Source organism: Macrobrachium nipponense, chromosome 2 (assembly GCF_015104395.2).
Source record: "Macrobrachium nipponense isolate FS-2020 chromosome 2, ASM1510439v2, whole genome shotgun sequence".
NCBI lineage: Eukaryota > Metazoa > Arthropoda > Malacostraca > Decapoda > Palaemonidae > Macrobrachium > Macrobrachium nipponense.
Genome location: NC_087201.1, coordinates 90724913 through 90744870, shown reverse-complemented (window position 1 = coordinate 90744870; position 19958 = coordinate 90724913). Strand labels below are relative to the sequence as shown.

Here is a 19958-nt window from a genome sequence, read left to right as displayed (position 1 = left end):
CTTCTAGACCAAGTTTACTTACCGCATTCCAAAGGTTTTAAAAATACCACTTTGATTGTTCCCTTAACTCTCTATTTTCACCCTTAATTTGTTTATTTCCATCTTTCCTCAACAATCATATTATATAGAATATTTTTCTTTTCACTCTCATAAAGGTTGAAATTCAAATTCCATTTTCCCAAAACCCCCTTTTTTGCCCTTACCACCTGCCTTTTAGTATCCCTCCTCTTTTCTTTGCACAGTACTATTTACCTTTCTCATCTTCACAGCAAGTCCTCTGTAAGAGACTGAAGGTTTTCTTCCTCTTCAACTGCTTGTTGTACACCTTATTTTCATCACAATGTCTCTCTCTAGAACCGTTTGCTGATATCACACAACATACTACTTCTGCTGCCTTTTGCATGCCTTCTCTCAGCAATTTCTCCTGAACACTCTCTGGTGTGATTTGTCATCATCTTTTCTTCATTATTCCTTCTTCAGTTTCCAAGGTTTTCATATTTTTGTTTTTTATTTTATTTATTTTGATTTTATTTTTTTTTATCTCTCACTGTAATCTGTTATATTAGACAGGCCTCACCCAGTAAAACAGTACATACTGCCATTTTTCTCTGTACTTTTCATCACTACAAAGTCTATGCATTTCATCCCCACTTTTATATGTCATTAGCTTCTATCTTCCCTACTTGAAATTATGTTAGACAAATTCAATCCTTGTTATAATTATTATTATTAATAGGGCATAGTTTTTCCACACCTTTGAGTCTCCAGTAGACTCTTCTCGGGCTGCTTCTCAGGGATTAATCCTGAGAAGAAATTCAATCCTTGGCTATGGCAAAGTTTCCATACTGCTCCTCCCTTCTGATTTCTTTTTTCTTGGATACAGTTACCCATTACATCCTCAAAACCTGCTTTATCTGTTCCTGTATGATTATTTAGGTCTCCTCCTACTTGTCTCCCATTGGCCTGTGGAACCTGTCACTACAACTGATAGCCTTACTTAAATTATTGCTTTTATTCTTCTGGTCTTCTTGATTATGGTGAGTAAACATAAAACAAGTGTAACCATTTTTCTAAGATCATTTTAATCATCCTTTTTTCATTCATTCACCCTACTCCTACCACATCTTCAGCCATTTAATCTTTGACTAGTAAGAATATTTTGTCTTGTCTCACTGCTACTCCACCAGCTCCTTTAATCTTACCTCCTGAACGTAACAACCGTTATTTTTTTTTTCAAGAGCTGTCATCTCTTTTCAATTTGCATACACCCTTACTGACGAAATTACCCAATTAAAATTTCTCCAGACTTGGGGACTGGGCTGTTGCAGGTTATTAACACATTCTGAGCTTTATAAACCACAAGCTGCGAGTTCTGTGGTGGATGGACATGAGAGAAAATGGAAGTAATTCTGCTTCTGAAAAAACTAGGCTCATACTAGCAAAGCATATTGCAACTGGAAAGTTAATGTCAACATTTATGAACCAATGATTCTGGCAAATTATAAATTTTGCTATATGGTACAGAAATGTAAGAGCCTGAAATAACAAACACATTCCAAATATCAATTCTACTTCATAAGAAATCAACACTGACTACCTGCTAGTTTAATTCATGAAGAAAGACAAGGTTTAAATCTCTCATTTGAATAGTTATCTAATCTAAGAAGCATGTGATCACACTTCCTTTTATACACAAAATAGCTAAATCATCTTTAGAGCAAGAACATCATCTAAAGAATATGGATGGACACTGAGTCCATTAATATCAGCACCTACCTTGGCCAGACTAGCTGTAAATAGTACGCATTCATAAAGTTCTCCCATCTTTTGTAGAAAATCATCTACATATGGTCGTTTCAAAACGTAAACTTGGTGGATGGTTCCATCAATTTCCACAGGAACTATGAAATCAGCATTGCTGATAGGCTGTAAAAACATCAAAATTATTAGTTGCATAGTGTATGAAATTGATATATGATATAATATGGTGTATGTGAGTGTGTGTGAAATTAACCATCTATTCTTTAAGCTTACTTTATTGCTCCAAACACTTCTAGACAGTATGCTTCAAAGTCAACAGTGTGTTGAATGAAAAAATATGAGAAGGCAATATTATACAAAATTTCGTGGTTGAAGGGAGAACATCAACCAACAAGAAATCACAGTTACAGTGTGCAACATGTTGAAAAACACTACAAAATCTACTACTGCCTTCAGTTCTAAAAAGGTGATGTGGCTGCTGGCTTCCTACACACACATTTTAAGACTGACACAGCTGAATTTGCCATGGTGGCACAATTGAAGGGAGCTTCTTTACTCAGGTATCATGTGGTAAGTTCCTCATTTAGATTTGGAAATCCAAGGAATTTCCCCTCAGAGTATCCTGCTGAGATAAATTCTATAACACTTCCCTAAACAGCTTCTTTATATCTGACAAAGTGGTGGAGGTGTTAGCTCAAGTAATTTTGGGGAACTTAGGGAAGGATAAAACTGAAGTGAACATTCTGCTCACAAATCTGACTATCAAAAACCTTATTTTAAAGAAATGGACTGATAACAACTAAAAATACAGTACTAAATTGATAAATTATGGAAGTCTACAGTACAAGCCTTTCTCCTTTCATTTGTGATAGGGAATAAAAAACTATTACTGTATCATAGTCAAGTGCAATCAAATTATCATAGTACTTGAACTGAAGTAAACCTTGGCTGATAGAAGAAAAAGCTTCAAATATTAGAATTCTCTGGAGAATATGAAAATTTTTATGTTTTCTATCTTGGTTCTTCAATGACATTAATTCCTAGAGTTAAATATCTAATTACTTCCCATAAGATTATCAAAATCATCATTGTCTCTTCTGAAGACATGCAAAAAAGTCTAGAGGTCTTCCAACTCTTCTGATCCCAAGATCCCAATTTGATACTATCACATACCATTCATCACATCGTTATCTAATTTACCTTTCACTCTATACTCGTCATACTACCCTTAAGTTTAATACGACACTTTTACAATAAAATAGTTTTAATTATACTTACCTAGTAATTATATAGCTAAAAGCTTCTATATCAGCAGCTAGAATTTTGAAAATTCATGAGTTGCACTATTTCTGGTGGCTATGTGATAAGCCCCACCCAAAAGTGGGTGGGGCTCCTTTTGGGTGGGGCTCATCACTAGCCGCTAGAAATAGTGCAACTTGTGAATTTTCAAAATTCTAGCTGCTGATTGCAGAAACTTTTAGCTATATAATTACTGGGTAAGTATAATTAAAACTTTATTATAAAAATATCGTATTAAACTTACGGGTAGTATGACAAGTATATAGTGAAAGGGAAGTTTGATAATGATGTGATGAATGGTTGATGAATGGTATGTGATAGTATCAAATGGGGAAGTTAAGTATATCTTAGTTTAACCAGACCACTGAGCTAATTAACAGCTCTCCTAGGGCTGGCCCGAAGGATTAGATATTTTTATGTAGCTAGGAACCAATTGGTCACCTAGCAACGGGACCTACAGCTTACTATCAACAGAAATAAATTTCTCTGATTCCGTGTTGGCCAAGCCGGGAATCGAACCTCGGACCACCAGATTGGCAGCCCAGCTCGAAAACCACTCAGCCAGCGAGGAACTGATCAAATAGGGATCTTTGGGCTCCTCGATCAAATGGGGATCTTTGGGCATCAGAAGAGTTGGAAGACCTAGACCAGTTTGGAAAAGAACTGTGAGAGGAGAGGTTGGATAAGAGTAGATATTTGAAGGATACGAGTAATTATATGATCAGAGCCTTCCCTCCTCTCTGATCATATAACTACTGGGTAAGTATAATTGTAATCATAGTACAGCTGATTCCCACATTGATATGCGGTGGGATACATGAACACATCTTTCCCAACATATTAGTAAAGATAATGTACTGAACACAGATAAGACTGCTAGCATTGCAAAACAGTTATTGGCGATCAGGTTTTATATAGGGCTTGTCTAGCACCATAAAATCGGCGATTTATGGTGCCATAACGGGACGAGTTCCAGTTATCGGCGCCATAAGGATTCTTATGGCACGCCATAAGGGTGTGATGCTTATGGCATGCCATAAGTGCAACTATGACGCCATAAATCACTGAGTTTCGGTTAATGGAGGTTTTCGCTTATCGGCACACCCCCAGGAACGGAACCCCTGCTGATAACCGGGGACTGCCTGTAATGCCTGTTGTTCCTTGCCTGATAAATGAGTTGCTTCAGGAAGATACTGCCTCTGGATGGTGCTCATTTATCTCATAGTGGCGTAGCAGTAAAGCCGAGGGTCGCCTACTATATAGTGGGTGCCTTGGAGCATGGATGATTCCAACTGCTGACAAGGACGACAAATTGCCCCTGCCCAGGAAGCAGTACATAACAATAAAACAACAGAGCAAATTAACGTCATCTAACACCATCAAAATTAAAAAATACACCAATATCGACCGAAAATAAATAAAGGGTACTCCAGTACGTAGAACCCCCAGACTCCCATTAAAATCTAACACCACATTTCAAGGTGAAGAAAGGAGGGAAGGAAGGAATGCTTCCTATATTTCCTTCCCCAACACCACGCCAGCCACCGAAAAAGGACCTAAGTACTGCAATTATCATAGAGTTTCAACTTCAAGATAACGTAATGGAAAAGACCATCTTACACCTCTAGAGGGTCATTTGCAAAGTGTAGAGAGAGAGAAATTACATCTAAAAGCCATGGAAGTGACTACAGCTCTTATTTCATGAGCTTTCACTTTCCACAATGGGAAACCATCCTCTCCCAGAGAGAAATGCCAGGGCATTCTTTGACAGCGGTTGTGTGGGATTCTGAACAGAACACCATAATGACAACAATGGGCCCCACATCTTTGCTGTCCTGTGGAGGTAAAACTTTAGAGCTCTCATGGGATATAAAATGTACTAAAATTTCCAACAAGCTATTAATAATGAAAGAGTGGGTTCAAGGATTAGAAACTTGACTCATTTTGGTTAAGAAGCCTAGAGAAAATGGGCATACTGCATTCCCTCCTGAAAAACCCACATTTCTGTCTAAAACGTGGATTTCACCAATCCTTTTAGCAACAGCTATGTTACTAGGAAAGGAGTTTTCCTAGTAAGGTCTCTGAGATAGCATCTAATGGTTCATGACGTGAGTTTGATAAACATTTTAAAACAATATCTAAATTCCATGGAACCACTGCCACTTCCTTCTGTTTAGTCATATTGAAGGATTTAACTAAGTCCAACATATCCTGGTTGGAGGACAAATCTATTCCTGTGTCAGAAAACTAAACTCAAGAATTCTCTATAGCCTTTGATAGTAAATGTTGCCAAACCTTTCACATTCTTCATAAATAGCAAAAAATCTGCTATCTCATTTACAGATGTCTGAAAAGAAGATAAACTATTTTCTTTGCACCATGTTTTAAATGTGGTCTACTTAGCTTGATATACTCTTTCAGAGGAACTTAGTCTGCAATTGGCGATAGCTTGCACAGCTAATTTTGAAAATCCTTTCTTGCGCAGGAGCTTCCTTATAGTAAGAACCCACTCATGGCAAGAGAAGACAACCCTTAATTGAATCGCTAGGAGTGAGGTTTTTTGAGCAGATGAGTCTTTTGCCGAAGAAGCCTTGGAAAATCAGCTAAAAGTTCCTTTAAGTCTGGAAACCATGTCTTTGTCAGCCAAAAGGGGGCTATCAAAAACATGGACACATTTTGATGTTCCCAGAATTTGCTGATTACTTGTTTAACCATGATCAGAGGAAGAAAAGCATACAGATGTTTTCCCAACCATCTTGTAGCATGGCATCTGTTGCCCATGCTAGGGGATCTGGGACAAGGGAACAGAACAGAGGAAGTCTTTTGTTTCTTAATGGGGAGAACAGGTCTAAGACTGGGGTTACTCACAACTTCTAGAGGTCTAGACAAAGTTGGAATCTAGAGTCCACTCTGTTGGTAAAACTTGTTTCTGACGGCTCAATTTGTCTGCCAGAACATTGAATTCCCCTGAATGAATCTTGTTAACAGAATTGTATGATTCAGATCTGCCCACAGCAGGAGATCTTTAGCTGTCTCATGAAGGGAAAACGAATGAGTTCCTCCTTGATTTTTTATGCAAGAGAGGGCAGTTGTATTGTCTAGAGTGAATTGATACGACTTTGCCTTCTACTTCCTTCTTGAAATGTTGAAGATCTTGGTGAACAGCCTTGAACTCTTTGATATTTATATGCCAACTCTCCTGTTCCTGAGACCACTTCCCAGAGACTTTGCTTCCCCCAGGACTGCTCCCCAACCTAGATTCAACACATCTGAATAGAATTCTAGGTTGGGGTTCACTGGTAAGAGGGATTTTCCCTCAGAAAGTCTGCTCTCTACCTCAACTAACTTATGTCTGACTTTATTTATGGAGTCACTGGCAAAATTATCAAGTCCGGGAATACCTTTTGGTCCCAGTTGGCTCTTAAATAAAACTGGAGAGGCCTCAGATGCAATCTGCCCAGATGAATGAATTGCTCCATCAACGATAATGTTCCTAGCACTCATCCAAGCATTCACGGAGCAGTGATTTAAACGGAGAAAATTGGTGATTGTCTCAAGACACAACTCGGCTCTTTTCGGGGATGGAAAACCAGAAAACTCTAATAGTCTATCATCATTCCCAACTATAGAATCTGTTGAGGAGTCATTTCAGATTTCTTGTAATTTATCATTAAGGGGGCCGGCCGGCTAATGCCCTTTTTTAAGGACAGGACTTTGATATTCATACCACTTAATAAGGTGACTTGGGACATCTCCAAACCGCATATGATTTTCGCCTCTGACCTTCGGTTTTGTGACGCCAGGGCAATTTATCCCGAAAATAACCATTTTTCAAATTCCACCTCCTCCCTTGATATTTAATATTAAGACCTGGGATTACTACCTGATGTAGACCTCCAATCGAATGAAGAGTTTTTTTCTAAAAGTAATTTTTTTGCTAGATATGAATTTTTCAATATGGTAAAAAAATAAACCCTATAAATCACGAGAAAAAAATTTATATAAAAAAAAGACGAAACAAAAATTGGAAAAAAGGGCTCTATTTGATTGTTCTATAATATCTTTCTGAGTTATATACCAAATTCCAATGTTATAGCTTTAAAACTAAGTGCGAAGATAGATTTTGAAGGTCAATAAGTATAGTTTTGAGATACGGGCGTTCAAAGTTTTCCTTCGTATTTCTATAAAGGCAATGTTAATAAATAATGATTATTATGAATGTAATTTCTTTTTTGTGTATTAATAAACCAAAACTATTTTATTTATCATAATTTAATCATAAATGATGATCCCTTTGCTCATATATCGTAGCCTGGGGCACTGCTTGAGGCAAGATGGGGCACTCCTTCCTACGCAACTCTCTCTCTCCCCTTCACTAACTCGGCTTATTACAGCGAATTTTCTTCTTCTGTATGTTAGCGAGATGTTTTCCTTGTATTTTCCTCTTTGGCATGATGAAATTCTTGCCGAAACAAAGATAAACAAACGTAAATGCAAGAGAATGTCGAAACTCGAAGGTGTACTTTCTTTTTACAAAGACAATTTAATAAATCATGATTATTATGAATTTCATATTCCATTTTGGGTATTAAAAAAACCAAAACTTTGTTATTTATCATAAATGAAGATCTCTTTGCTCAAAGATCATAGCCTTGGGCACAGTGTGACATGTGCTGTCAGGCAAGAAGGGGGCGTTACTATGCAACCCTCCCCTCTCTCTTCACTAACTACGCATATAATATGATATTCTGTAATAATACTTGAGCGATTTTTCGTCTGTATGTTAGCGAAATGTCTTCCTTGTCTGTTCCTCATTGGCATGATGAAATTCTTGCCGAAACATACGTAAAAGCAAGCGAATGTCAGAAGTGAAATCGAAAGTGTAGACTACTTGAAGTTTGTGCTCGCACTGATGGTTGGACTTGGTAACTGACTGAAGTGAAGTCTCCCTTCTCGACTCGGGGAATGTCTACAGATGCCATTTCTCCCAATTTCTTTGACAATAATGATCAAAATTTACGATAATAGAAGAAATGTTGCATTTTCTTTTACGGATCAATGTTTTAGGCTTATTGAGTTACGTTAACCAATTACCCTGTAACTACAAAAGTAAGAGGAATTTTGACGTAATATTTCGTATACATATTCTCAATTGCCATATGAAGCTCCATGAATTTTTTCATGACTTTGCATTTTTTGCCCTATACCACCATATATAGGGGTTCCGGCAAGCCCCCTTAAGCCTAATTCTTGGGCTAACTGAAGTTTTTTTTTTAAGGTCCTTCAAACATTTCAATTCTGATTGGGCTCATTGAAGCCAATCAAATAAGTATAGGGATATGTATTCTTACTCCCATTAGATGCAGCCATTTCGCTAGAGGGGTGACAACTCTTGTGAAGACTTGCGGCGCTGTTGACAGACCAAATTACATTGTGAGAAATTGAAAGACTTTGTTCCTGTAGACAAAACTTAGGAATTTCCTTGATTCCTGGTGGATTGGAATGTGGAAATATATATCCTGCATATCTATGGATGACATCCAATCTCCCTGGCAAATGAATGACAGAACAGACTGGTTTGTTTCCATCTAGAATTTTGTCTTCAAAACAAAGACATAAATTGCACTTATGTGTAAGATGGGCCTCCAGCTCAACGCTTTTGGCATCACAAACAGATGATTGTAAAAGCCGGGGGGAGTTCAAATCTTCTACTTCTTCTATTGCCCCTTTTTCTATGAGATGAAATCTCTTTTGAGAGGCCTAAAACCTTTTCTGAGCCTCTGGAGTCTACTAAGGACACTGGAGAGTTCAATAAAGGTGGTTTTCTGGAGATGAACCTGCCTCCCAATCAAGACCTAGAAAAGGATCTTTGTCGGAGCACTCAATACTACTTTGGGATGTCTGGATGACTGCGTAGGAAGGTCCTGTGTACTCTTCTGAAGATACAATGAAATCCCCAGAAAAATATCTTGCAGGAATGGATCTTGTCTGCCCAGGGGCGAGAACAGAAGATCTGAAGGAACACCACAGTTCATCTAGGTAATAACTCAGTGTCTGGCATTTCCTTGGAAATGACAATTTCCTATAGTATTTGGGTTGCTTATTAAGAATTTACCGTTATTTTTTGGTGGTTGACTGTAATTAACCCCCTGGGGCTAGTGCTAAACACAGCGAAACACACATTTGACGCCCCCAATCATTAGTGGCTGTCATATTCACAGGAACGTTCCTTGCAGTCCCTGCGGAGATATTGCCTAGAACTACTGAAGCCAGTTCCAGAGAGCCATCCCTGAATCCCCTATCTACACATGACAGGACTCCCAGCCAGTCCGAAGAAAATACATCAGAAAGATCAAAGGATTCTCTAATCTTGTGGGAGAGAGCTCGTACCACCCAGTCAAGGAAACTAAATACTTCAAATACCTTGAAAATACTATTTAAGAGGTAAACATCTCAGAATAGCTAAACTTCACTTTAGCGGCACGAAAAGCAGATCTCCCAGAATCTACCAGTCTGAAGAAATCCCCTTGGGAGAATGCAGAAACTCCCAGAGAAGAAGCTTCTCCTGTGACATATTACCACAGCATTCTCTTACACAGTCTTGTAGGAGGAAAAAAAAAGGTAGCTTTGCTCTGATCCTTCTCCAAAAGCCATGCATTGATGTCTTTCAAGGCCTTCTGGAAAGATGAAGGCAGCACTAAGTTAGGAAGCAAGGAGGAATCCTCTATCTGTGCTTCAATAAAGAAGTAGAAGCAAGTGGAGGAGTCACTGGAGATAAGAAACCAGGAAAATTTGAAAGAAGGTACTTCAGCAAGGAGACATACACAGTAGAATGAGAATCTTAGTCTCATCCCCTTCCTCCTCCAAGGAAAGAGGAGACAAGGCTGAAAATGGTGGCTGAAGACCAGAGGAAGTCTTCTTAAGCAAGTTCAAAATAATGTCAAGCTTGCACTGGATAGGATACACTGGAGGAGGTTTCTGCGTACCTACAGGAGGAGCTGTCTGGAGGGAAGATGTGCAACAAACTGCGTAAGAGGTTGGATGACTAACTGCAGAAGCTACTTCAGTATGCTGAATACCTCAATTGTCTTTCTCTGACTCTGCACAATGTAACTGTAGTATATTGAGCTGTACTTTTAATACTAATTTGAAAATCGCGCCTCACCTCTCTAGCGCCACCTAGTAGGACGACTTGTAACGATATACAAGTTCAATAAAAGGAACTCAAGTTGCAACATGGGTATGCATTAATCCCTGCTTTTACTTTTACTTTTGCGATTACTAAATGGAGTTGCCCCCGATACACTACAACAAATTTCGTGTTGATGAGTTTAATGCACGAATCTGGGCAAGCATGGCATCTGCACTGCCTATACATACCAGCTTTTAAGAAAGATGACGAAGAGTGGACCAGCTACTTGTAACAGCGTCAGTGCTATTTCACCGTGAAGTCTGTACCAGATGACAAGAAAGTTCATTTTTTCATTTGTGGTTTGCAGCCAAAACAGTATCAAGTACTGAAGGATTTAGTATCGCCAGCTACGCCAGTAAGTAAAACCTTTGAAGAAGTTACAGCTATACTTTGTAAACATTATTGCGGTAGTAAATTCCACAGGTGGAACACAAAGTTTCGTCAGGTACTAAGGAAAAACGACGAATCTCTACAGTCATTTTCAGTTTGACTGAAGCATGCATCTCGTTTTGGAGAATTCAGTACGACTTTGGATCAAACTCTTGTAGATCAGTTGATTGCTGGTGTCCAAAATGCAGTGCAAATAAACTGCTTGAAGAAAGTGATGGGACGCAGAGTATTTAGTCACAAACATATCAGTTAATATGTCAGTGTAGTTGAAAACGTTTGTGTGCCTGGGTCAAAGTCCCTGTGTACCGTTCTCTCTTAACCAGGCAGTAGTTAGAATCTTGGCTGGCGCAGAAACATTTATCAGTTATAATTTGCCTTGGGTGTAATTGATTTCCAAGGTATAGGGAATTCGACATGAAATGATATCCGAGACTTGAATATTTGTGATTATGTATATATATATATATACAGTCGGCGCAAAAAAAAAGCGAACGACTCCCTATATATTACTGTAATAAGCGTTCGGACTTTTCTTGTGATTTCCGCCCGAGAAGTACATATTTTCCCCAATTTATCGTTCGTCTGGCAGCCTGTATTGTCTCTCTGTTCGGTACCATAAGTTTCTAATGCACTTCAGTGATACTCAAGCTGTCCCAAAGGTCGGCTGTCATTGTATGCGCTCCTGCCCCATTCACACTTTCGTCACCGCTACATTTGGCGCTCTTGCGCGCTAGCTAATGAATTATGGCTAAAACTTCCTTATCCTTGGTTAAGAAAGCAGAAATTGTGACCCTATGGAAAACTGGCAAGTCAATGTCAGCTATTGCAAGAGAGCTGGGAATCTCTAAAAGCACCGTCTCATTGTGGTGCAACCGCTCCAAGACAGGAGACCTTGATTCATCACTGAAGCGGAAGAAAGGCTCAGGGAGGCCACGAAAAACTACAAAAAGAACGGATAACATTTTAAAAAGGATTGTTATGGAACATCCATCAATGCCAGCCAAAATTTTGAAGTCTCAAAACCCTGATCTGCTTAGGAACGTATCTGAACGGACTGTGCAACATCGATTGCAGAAAGACCTTGGTCTCCCATGTCGTGTTGCAGCAAAGAAGCCACTCCTCACTAAGCCTATGAAAAAAAAAAGGATGGCTTTTTGCAGAAAATATTTGAAGTGGACTGAAAAGGATTGGGAAAGGGTAGTTTTTAGCGATGAATCTAACTTCCACATTATTCGTAGCGCTGGCAAAAAAGTAAGGAGGCCCCAAGGATCTAACCGCTATGCATCAAAATACACAGTCAAGACTGTGAAACATCCAGCTTATGTGATGGTATGGGGATGTTTCAGCGGATATGGGGGTAGTGGGGGATTATATTTTCTCCCACAGAGCACGACAATGAATGGAGAGATTTATGAAAATGTCTTGGAAAATGAATTAGTCCCTTACAAGGAACTTTTGGGCATGTGTGTATTTATGCAAGATGGAGCACCTTGCCACCGATTTCACAAGGTCACAAACCTTCTTAAGGAATTTAATATTCAGAAATTGGACTGGCCAGGCAATTCACCAGATTTAAACCCAATTGAAAATTGCTGGGCATACATGAAACGGAAACTGAAGGCACTAGCAGATGAGAAAACGTCCCTCCCCAAATTGAAGGATGCCATCCGTAAATTTTGGTTTGAAGACATGGATGCACAATATTTCAAAGATTTAGCACATTCAATGCCAAGAAGGTTAAAAGCTGTACTCAAAAATAATGGAGAAATGTCAAAGTATTGAAAAAAATATAAGTGAACTATAATTTTCCCTTTTATTTTCCTTTTTTTTATATCATTGCTATGATTTGTTTACAAATGTAGTGGGCGTTCGTTTTTTTTTGCGCCGACTGTATATATTATTATATATATATATATATATATATATATATATATATATATGTGTGTGTGTGTGTGTGTGTATGTATATATATATAGTATATATATATATATATATATATATATATATATGTATATGTATATATATATATGTATGTAATAATATATATGTTATATATATAGATATATATATATATCTATATATATAATAGTTATCTATATACGTATATATATTATATATATATTTTATTATATATATATATAATATATTTGACGGTAAAAATGTTCTGTAACAACAGAATACCACCTAATAAAAGGAGCCCATAAAAACACCAAAATGTAGAGAAAAAAGTACTATATTTCAGAGACTGCTGTCTCTCTCTTCAGGTATATGAATGAGAAAAGTTTACAGAAAAGGTGGTATTTATACCAAGAGATCCGTCCACAAGTAAGCCAATTTAGGTCACCCCCGCTAATAATCTTCCTTTAATCTTCTTAAGCGTTGGTTGAATGAAGACTTCGTCGACGACATCTGAGATCCACCCGCCTTTTGAGATGTTCATTACCTACTTCTCTTTTATTAAGGCCGATTCCATCATTTGACTCTTGTACCGGCAGTTGCTGCTATAAATCACACACACACACACACACACACACACATATATATATATATATATATATATACACATACATATGAATACTTATCACATCACCGTGATTTATATAAATCATTCCAGCCACAAATGTCCTTTAATATCTAATTCGCTCTATCTCGGAATTGATATATATTTATATATGTACCGAAGGGGAATTTTTAGTTGATAATAATTTCTTCCCCCCATGGGATCGAACCACCGTCCAGTGGACGGGAAACGAAATCAGAAACGGACAGTGACGCTATCAACTCGGCCAGCAGAGAGGCTATAAGTTTATATCGATTCTGACCATTACAAATCACCGTCGATCTCGGTGTTTTCGTAATTAGAATCGATATGAAACCCCCTCAACCATGCTAGCTGATTCGAGCGTTTAACCAACGTAGCCTTGTTATGAATACTTATCACATCACTGTGATTCACATAAATCATTCGAGCCACAAATGTCCTTTAATATCTAAATCGCTCTACCTCGGAATTGATATATTTTCATATACGTATGAACCGAAGGGGAATTTTTAGTTTATAATAATTTTGTCCCCCCATGGGATCGAACCACCGGTACATATATGAAAATATATGAATTCCGAGGTAGAGCGAATTAGATATTAAAGGACATTTGTGGCTTGAATGATATATATATATATATATATATATATATATATAGTATATATATATATATATATATATATATATATATATATATATATATATATATATATATATATATATATATATATATATATATATATTATATATATATATATATATATATATATATAGATATATATATATATATTTATATATATTATATATATATATATATATATATATAAATATATATATATATATATATATATATATCTATATAATGTATATATATATTATATTACATTATACGTTCCACATAAAATACGGTAATCCCTCGCTACTTCGCGCCTCAAGTTTCGCGCCCTCAGTGCATCGCAGATTTTTCAAAAATATTCATAAAATTTTCAAAGTTGAGAAAAAATGGCGCGGGCGCTAGCAGAAGGCAGAGAGAGTACATTAGAACATCAGGTATCAACACGGAGATGGCGCGTAACTCAAAATCTACCTCTCTGATTTGCTGGCAATCTCGGCTCCTGAATCTCGCAAGCTGATTGGCCGAGCCGCCGAGACACGTTACCCAGTATCCAGCATCCCACCCTGCCGAGGGCCCAGCGAAGGAAGACCGCATTCATTGTTCTCTCGTGCTCGTGTCGCTACTCTTGCCGCGTGAAAGTTTAAGCTGTTTTTTGGGTCTTTTTTTGTGCAAAATAGTGCTTGTGACGCCCTTGAAAATGGCTCCTAAACGTCCTACACACACAACATCCTCTGGTGAACACAAGAAGAAGAGAAAAATGATGACGGTGAACGAGAAAGTGAAAATTATTGGACATGCTTAAGGCAGGCAGTAGCTATGCGTCTGTTGCCCACACGTACGGACTGAATGAATCAACGGTTCGCTACATAAAAAAAGACGAATTAAACATCCGTTAAACTGCCTCAATAACGTTCTCCAAGGACACTAACCGCGTTGTGACTCCTCATAATAAGAAGATTGTGCAAATGGAGAATGCATTATCAGTGTGGATAACGGACTGTCAGGAAAAGAAGGTTAGTCTCGATACCAACATGATTCGCACAAAAGCCAAAACCCTTTATGATAGCCTCGTTCCTGAAGGGGGATCGAAAGATGATGACGATGAAGGTGATGACAACGATGAAGATGATCATGCCCCACGAGAAAAACGTGGTTTTGTTGCCAGCAAGGGCTGGTTCGAGAAATTCAAGAGGAGGTTTGGCCTTCGCAGCGTTCCGTTGTATGGGGTGGCTGCCTCGGCAGACCATGAGGGAGCTCTTCATTACGTCGAGGACGAGTTCCCGAAATTAATTAAAGAGGGCGGCTATATCCTGGAGCAGGTGTTTAATATGGATGAAACTGGCCTCTTTTGGAAGAGAATGCCGTCCCAGACGTTCCTTTACAAGGACAAAGTGAAGAAGCCAGGGTCCAAGGCCCACAAAGATAGAGTCACTCTGCTCATGTGTGGGAATGCTGCGGGCTTCATGCTCAAGCCCGGCTTAATTTACAAGTCACTGAATCCTCGTGCTTTGAAAAACAAAAACAAATCCTTACTGCCCATCTACTGGATGAGTAATAAGAAGGCATGGATTTAACTAAAGCCCTCACACTCGACTGGTTCGTGAACTGCTTTATCCCGCAGGTGAAGTTGTACCTCGCGGAAAATGGGCTGCCCTTTAAGGTCCTTCTCTTGATGGACTGTGCAGGAGGACATGCAACGGACCTGCATTACGACGGGGTCCAAGTGGAGTTCCTGCCCCCCAACACCACTTCCCTCATACAACCAATGGATCAGGGGGTCATTCGGGCCTTCAAGGCCCTCCACATGAGGTCCACGATGGAGGGCCTCATCTCCTCCATCGACGAAGGCGACGATGACTTCAGCCTCAAGAAATATTGGCGAGAGTACAACATTGCGACATGCCTGGCCAACATTCAGAACGCTCTTAAGGGGGCCGGCCGGCTAATGCCCTTTTTTAAGGACAGGACTTTGATATTCATACCACTTAATAAGGTGACTTGGGACATCTCCAAACCGCATATGATTTTCGCCTCTGACCTTCGGTTTTGTGACGCCAGGGCGATTTATCCCGAAAATAACCATTTTTCAAATTCTATCTCCTCCCTTGATATTTAATATTAAGACCTGGGATTACTACCATACTACCTGATGTAGACCTCCAATCGAATGGAGAGTTTTTTTTCTAAAAGTCATTTTTTTCCTAGATATGAATTTTTCAATATGGTAAAAAAATAAACCCTATAAATCACGAGAAAAAAATTTATAAAAAAAATACGAAACAAAAATTGGAAAAAAGGGCTCTATTTGATTGTTTTATAATGTTTTTCTGAGTTATACACCAAATTCCAATGTTATAGCTTTAAAACTAAGTGAGAAGATAGATTTTGAAGGTCAATAAGTATAGTTTTGAGATACAGGCATTCAAAGTTTTCCTTCGTATTTCTATAAAGACAATGTTAATAAATAATGATTATTATGAATGTATTTCTTTTTTGTGTATTCATAAACCGATACTATTTTATTTATCATAATTTAATCATAAATGATGATACCATTGCTCATATATCGCAGCCTGGGGCACTGCTTGAGGCAAGATGGGGCACTCCTTCCTACACAATTCTCTCTCCCCCCTTCACTAACTCGGCTTATTACAGCGAATTTTCTTCTTCTGTATGTTAGCGAGATGTTTTCCTTATATTTCCCTCTTTGGCATGATGAAATTCTTGCCCGAAACAAAGATAAACAAACGTAAATGCAAGAGAATGTCAAGAGGTGAAATTCGAAGGCGTAATCTTTTTTTACAAAGACAATTTAATAAATCATGATTATTATGAATTTCATATTCCATTTTGGGTATTAAAAAACCAAAACTTTGTTATTTATCATAAATGAAGATCTCTTTGCTCAAAGATCATAGCCTTGGGCACAGTGTGACGTGTGCTGTCAAGCAAGACGGGGGCGTTACTAAGCAACCCTTACTTCGCAACCCTCCCCTCTCTCTTCACTAACTACGCATATATTATGATATTCTGTAATGATACTGAGCGATTTTTTCTTCGTCTGTATGTTAGACGGGATGTTTTCCTTGTCTTTTCCTCATTGGCATGATGAAATTCTTGCCGAAACATACATAAACATACGTAAAAGCGGGCGAATGGCAGAGGTGAAATGGAACGTGTAGACTACTTGAAGTCTGTGATCGCACTAAATCAGGACTGGACTTGGTACCTGAGCCTGAAGTCTCCTTCTCGACTCGGGGAATGTCTACAGATGCCATTTCTCCCAATTTCTTTGACAATAATTATCAAAATTTACGATAATAGCAGAAATATTGCATTTTCTTGTACGGATCAATGTTTTAGGCTTATTGAGTTACATTAACTAATTACCCTGTAACTACGAAAGTAAGAGGAATTTTGACGAAATATTTTGTATACGTATTCTCAATTGCCATATGAAGCTCCATGAATTTTTTCATGACTGCATTTTTTGCCCTAAACCACCATATATAGGGGTTCCGGCCGGCCCCCTTAATTAAGGAGATGAAACAGCAAACACTGAATGCAAGTTGGAGAAAATTGTGGCCAGACGTCATTCATGACTATGAGAGATTTACGCCAGACGAAGTTCATCACTCCGCCGTAGATAAGGCTGTGAGGCTGGCGCGGTTGGTAGCCAACGAAGGTTTCTCCGACATGACGGCGGAAGACGTCAACTCACTGATCGAGTGCCACTCGGAGCCCATAACCAACGAGGACCTCGTCGAAATGACAAGATCGGCGAGTGAGGAAGAAGAGGCGGCAGCCGACGACGGCGATGACGATGAACCTGAGCAACGTGGCCTTACATTGGAAAATGTGCAAGAGCTCTGCAACATGGCACGGGCTATGCAACAAAGGGCACAAGAAATCGATGACAACATGGTCAGAGCCATCGAATTCAGTAACCGTATTGACGGTGTTATGGCGTTGTACAAGGGCATCTTTCCTCAGATGAAAAAACGTCAACAACTTCCCATCACGATGTTCCTGGTGCGCCGAAAACCTCCTGCAGAAGTGTCGGATACTACTCCTCCTGCTGCCTCTCCGGCTTCCTACCGAGACACTACGTTGTCTCCTGCTGTTTCTCCAGCTCTATCGGAAGCTGCCGTTGGTGATCCACCACCTCTAACAACTGACGATGAGGCGTCACCTGAGGAGCAGTAAAGCTCTCATTAACTTGTGCAGTATAAATCATCTTCATCTTCACCTCCATCATACTGCACAGGTGTTTCATCGTCATTTATCAAGATCATCGTCATTGATAGAGGTGAGTTATGTATCTTGTTATAAGAATATGCAGTTATTATTTACATATACATGTACAAAAAAAAAATTTACGTATACGTACTATGGATTTAAAAAATAGGGGGGACTCTACTTCGCAGTTTTTCACTTATCGCCGTCGGTTCTGGTCCCCATTAATAGCGATAGGTGAGGGATTACTTTATATACATATGTAAAGTGGTCCCCCGTATTTGCAATGCATACCAGGCCCCCCCGTGAATAATTAGAACCCGCGAATGTTTGGAACCCATATAGAAACGCTAAAAACAACCTATTTTGTTAGATAAAACTCAAGAAAAACTAGCTAATAATTTTTATACTTGTTTTTTTTAATAGTTTTATTACAAAAAGTGTGTTTTATGATGAAACTGATCGAAATTACCAAGAATTTGTGGATATTTCTCACATAAAAATACCACGAATGTGCGAATTTTCCGCGAATAATGCGGGGAAATGTTCCTGAGAGAAATCTGCGAATGTGAGAGTCCGTGAATAATGCGGGGAAATGTTCCCGAGAGAAATCTGCGAATGTGAGAGTCCGTGAATCCGGAGAACGCGAATACGGGGGGTCCACTGTGTGTGTGTGTGTGTGTGTGTGTGTGTGTGTGTGTGTGTGTGTGTGTAGTATATATATATATATATATATATATATATATATATATATATATATATATATATATATATATATATATATATATATATATATATATATATATATATATATATATATATATATATATATATATATATATGGTAATGTCTTACATTAGAAGACAGAAGATTGCAGGATGGGAGAAATGATATCCCGAGTCGTAGATTTCTTTATTCCAAGCAACAAAAGATAAACAAGTCCAGGCTCTGCTGAGCGTGTAGTTCGCGCCACGAGCAGCAAGAAGAATAATCATGCGCATGTGCGGGGTGCATACAGGGGTGACACGTGGATGCGTTTACAATAGGCAATTTTATTAAATACAGGCAGTCCCCCATTTACGACGGGGTTCCGTTTTTGAGATGCGTCGTAAGACAAAAGTCGTCAGAAGCCGAAAATTTTTCGAAAGTCATCAAAATCCTAAGAAAACCTTACTTAGAATGCTTTGGGTGTCGATTGAAAACTATGTTAACTTCATTTTTATTGAGCTTTTCATAAAAAACCTTCAAGTATTGTTTAATGTATATACTCTTGTAAGGTTTGATATTTAAAGACCAATTTTATGGCCTAAAATTTTGGGACTGAACATTACATGTGGTATAGGCTAGTTTTAGAAATGTGCAAGAGTTTGGCACTATGCTAAGCCTAAGCTTTGGATTTTCCAACAACAGACAATAAATACAAATGTTGTTTTACTAATCTGAGAACTTTTATTATTGTTATGTTGTTTCTATATTGAAAAAATGCAAACTAGTATAGGGACTAGGCTAAGCCTACCACATTCTTTGGATTTCATGACAGAAGTAAAAAAACTTCTGTTTTTGTATAATATCCACAACAATAAATATATATGTTGTTTTACTTATCTGAAAATCTTGTTATTGTTATGTTGTTTTTAATTTACAGCTATAATAAGTGCAGCGTACCTTCATTTCCTGATTGTAAACAAAGCATCTACTTGGCGCCACCATTTGTATTTCGTCAGCTGATAACTTCATCATTCATGATTCCCAAAGAATCATATTTTTTTTATTCTATTGGTAAAAGGATGCTGTAAATTGTAAAACTTATTCATGCAATACATTTAATAAAAAAAAACATTTGTGAATTAAATATTAAAATATAAAATTAATCAAAGACTGCTATCATCGAAGCCAGCAAATATTTTCTAGAATTCTTCATC

General features: G+C 38.2%; 1 protein-coding gene across 1 annotated transcript in view; it reads right to left on the bottom strand.

Moving 5' to 3' along the window:
• Window positions 1-19958, bottom strand: part of LOC135220775 (carboxy-terminal domain RNA polymerase II polypeptide A small phosphatase 1-like) — a 37233-nt gene that overhangs the window by 11547 nt on the left and 5728 nt on the right. The window contains exon 2 of the mRNA XM_064258247.1: window positions 1777-1926. Coding sequence (XP_064114317.1) covers window positions 1777-1926 — 150 coding nt within the window. The remainder of the gene's footprint in view (window positions 1-1776; window positions 1927-19958) is intronic.